Source organism: Gastrolobium bilobum, unplaced genomic scaffold, assembly GCF_033153095.1.
Source record: "Gastrolobium bilobum isolate Gb01-03AN ecotype WA unplaced genomic scaffold, APGP_CSIRO_Gbil_v1 utg30084, whole genome shotgun sequence".
In the NCBI taxonomy this organism is placed as follows: domain Eukaryota; kingdom Viridiplantae; phylum Streptophyta; class Magnoliopsida; order Fabales; family Fabaceae; genus Gastrolobium; species Gastrolobium bilobum.
This window is the reverse complement of record NW_026898071.1, coordinates 125,469-129,283: the sequence shown is the minus strand read 5'-3', so window position 1 is coordinate 129,283 and position 3,815 is coordinate 125,469. Positions and strand designations below refer to the sequence as shown.

The 3,815-nt window shown below is 32.7% G+C and overlaps 1 protein-coding gene across 1 annotated transcript; it reads left to right on the top strand.

The window, feature by feature from the left end:
- Nucleotides 1-684: 684 nt before the first annotated feature.
- On the top strand, nucleotides 685-2,025 carry LOC133312583 (uncharacterized). Its single transcript, XM_061513811.1, is given in 3 exon segments — nucleotides 685-874; nucleotides 1,008-1,520; nucleotides 1,522-2,025. Coding segments are annotated over 2 exon segments (645 nt in total). The 5' UTR covers nucleotides 685-874; nucleotides 1,008-1,059; the 3' UTR covers nucleotides 1,706-2,025.
- The last annotated feature ends 1,790 nt before the right edge of the window (nucleotides 2,026-3,815 follow it).

The following is a 3,815-nucleotide window of genomic DNA, read 5'->3' as shown; positions in this document are numbered from 1 at the left end:
AAAAAATTATTTTGATATTGTTATAGCAAGTTAAAATAATAACCTTCCAAAAAAAATACTTCTAAAAAAGTTTTCAAATTTACCCAAAAAAAAGGAAAAAGTATTTATCATTTTAAATGATACAAAATTATGTCATTTTTAATAAAACTACATTGTTCTGATATATTTTTACATTCTCTCTCCTCTATTTTTTTCTTCCTAATTTTATAATAAAAGAAAAAATATAAAAATACACAAAAATAACATAATTTTATTAAAAATAACATAACTTTGTGTTATTTAAAAATTACAAACACTTTTCTCTCAAATAAAACAAGAATAAAACTAAAACAACAAGGTGGCATTCGACTACGGTTTTCCAGAACATTGTTTTGGACCTTAATCAAAAGTCTACTCTTATTAATATGGATCCATTGTTGTTGGGTTTCAGGAAATGGATGTCCAGTGAAACCCAATTATCTTATTCAGCGAAAAAACACGTGTCCAAAGGAACATAAAAAAGGAACATCAAGAAAAAAATAAAATATAAAAATAACAATATTAGGTGAACACTTTACCTTTCTATAATTTTTAATATTTAATTACTGTTAAACTCGTTTACTTTTCTAAATGGGTTTTAATGTTTCTTGTAGATAATACGTCGCCATGGCCTTGAAGAAAAAAACAATAAAAGACATTCCTCGTTTTTTTAGGCTGCATGAATTAACAATTTTCATAAAACAAGACCAAGAATATCAGAAAACCCTGGAATCTCCTAGAAGGTTTTCGACTTTTCGGTAACCCCAATTTTGGGGTTTTAATAAACGACAGACTCAAAAATTCGAAATTTAAAAGTTGTTTCTCCTTTGCCGATCATTTTTCCTTTGACAGAATCGTAAGTTACATTATTCCAGATTTTGTCTAATTAATCATATTTGTTGAATTCACATTGTTATTTAATTGTGAATCTTCTGCTAATTCGTTGATTTTGTTTGTTGCGCTTTTTTTTTTTTTCCCTTTCAAAACAGTGTTTTATACTCTCTGTCTTGTGCGCGTGAGAGGGGATAGAGATAGAGAGAAATGGCAAGTGAGTTTGAGGAATCAGCGACAACAACAAAAGCTTCTCTTGGAAGCCCAACTTGGTCGGGTAATAGTTCTAACGAGGTCGGTGATTTTGAATGTAATATTTGTTTTGATTTGGCTCAAGACCCAGTGGTTACACTGTGTGGTCATCTATTTTGTTGGCCATGCCTCTACAAGTGGCTCCATCATCATTCACATTCTCAAGAGTGCCCTGTATGTAAGGCCCTCGTTCAGGAGGAGAAGGTTGTTCCCCTTTATGGGAGAGGGAAAGCACAAACTGATCCCAGGACTAAGTCATATCCTGGATTGGAGATTCCTCACAGGCCCATGGGTCAGAGGCCCCAAACGGATCATCTCGAGCCCAATTCATTTGGGAATTTTGGGTTTGGATTGACAGGGGAATTCATACCCATGGCTGCTACAACCTTTGAGTTTGGTGGCTTTAGACTTTCCACTGCTTAACATTGAATTCCATCCGTTTCATGGTGCAACTGTGTATGGAAATGGAACCACCTCTGGTTATCCCTTCGGGTTTGATTCATTGACCGGTCGAGAACAACATATTGATCGGGACTATGTTTTGAAGAATCTGCTATTGTTGATTGGTGTGCTTGTTCTTTTCACAGTCATTTTTGGGTGGTAAAACCATTTGGATGTTAAGCTGAGGAGTTTTTTTTTTTTTTTTTTTAGAATAAGACATTGTGTGTGTATATTTGTTAGCTGATTCAAAGAGAGAATGTTATACCTTATACTTTATTATAAGAATACGTGTTAGCTACTTCCTTGTGTATAGCTGTGTATATGTATGTCACCTAAGATCCTCTGTGTTTTGTGGGGTTCCATTAGGCACTATATTGCTTGTGTGTCTCTTGTATGTTTTAGAAGTAATTTTAGCTGCTTTATTTGTTATTGATTTATTTAAAGCCAAGTTAAACTGCTACTTGTTTTGAACATTTGACCCGTCTGGTGGTTGGCGTTAATTATGGTGATAAATTTTTATGAAAATTGTTAATTACTTTTTGTGCGTTCCCTTTCCCTTCAAAGACTTTCATTCGTAGCCTCACTGTACTATTGAGAGTTCTTGATAGCACAAGTTCTGGTAGGACAAGTTATCTCTACTACCATTACTGGAGACTGGATTGTGATTTCTAGTACCAACAAAGTAATAATGTCCCTTTGTCTCTATTCCTCACTGCAAATGGGAGAGTGTGGGCGGTTATAGAAAATTACAAGCTCAAGATGTCATAAAGCTCTCCAGATTAAAGTTTATTTACGTAGTTTTTTGGGTCAAATATCAATTGCGTTGGGTACGAAAAGAATCACAAGGCTCTGCAGGATGCTAATGTGAATTGCTATTAAAATTTGAATTGTCATCAAACTTATAAGGATATTAATTTACTATTTATTGATTTAATCGCAGTTGAATCTACTTATAATTAAAGAAATATTTTTAAGATTATATAATATATTAAATAATAAACAAACAAATGAGTTAGATAAAATTTTATATTGACAGAAAAATATTATATTATATATTGTAGTAATGGATCACCACTACAGGCCTAATATCGAGACCCAGACGGATCCGAAAGAAACCCTCTTATTTTGATACTTGCTGACCCAAATTGAAATCTTCCCCCAATGGCTACATTCCAGAATATTAATTCAACCTTTTATTTTTCTGTAGTTTTTGTTGAATTCTTAATTTCGTTTATCAGTTTGTGGTGTTGAATCAGTTGTTGAGTTCCTAATTTTGTTAAATAGTTGTAAATCGCTATCGAAAACATTAATGAAAAATTACACACAGTTCTATCTCCCTCGCTCTATTCTCTTCTTGCTTTCTATCTCACTCAACTTTCTCCTTGCGATCTGAGTCACTACATTTTTCTTGTAAGATAAATAATAATTTTGACTAAATTGTTTGGTTTTTTTAAGTTGTCTAGATCGGTGACCTAATTGGTTCGATCGAATAACTGTTTAGTCCAATCTGGTTTTCAAAATAAAGAGATAATCGTTGTTTGGATTTTGAGTAAAGTAACATGACGCTCTTCGCATATTGTCGTTTCTCTATTTGTATAATGGAGAAAGCTTTTGTTCTTAAAGAAGTTGAAAAACATGTGAAATGAGGATACTGATCTCAAATCTGCAGCTTTTAAACCCTAAAACAGATGTGATCGATTAAGATTTCAAATATTGAGGTTATAGGTAACTGAGAACTATTTAGCTTGACTTTATTTGCAGCGCAGAAGTTTGAAATTTGTAAGAAGCAGTTTTTGAGTATACAAATTAGAAAGGCGTGATTATTTTAGACATAATTAATGGCTAAAATTAGGTATTCGAATTTTTATTTTCACATCAATATAACATTTAATTTCAAAATCTCGACGAGTCAAATAGTTCTGATCCTCGAATTTAATTAAGCAGGACGATACCCATACACAAGATGCCATTAATAGCAAGCAAGTTAGGTGTTTTTACACTGAGTCCATTAATCCGTGGTATTTTAACCTTCGCGTTTTGACTCTCTGGTATTTTCGGGTTGATTTTGGTTCCTAAGAAAATAAAAAATCCAACGTTCTGGTAGGCACGCCAACTTAATGGATGAGCAAAAGAAAGTGAATCATTATTTATTAGGAAGTTGGTCCAATTTATGTCTCTGTACCGAACAAATTGTACCTAGTGCTTTTTCACTCTTTTCCTTCTTATTAATTAATTAATAACTATTTTATCCCTGATTCAAAATTATCTATCAA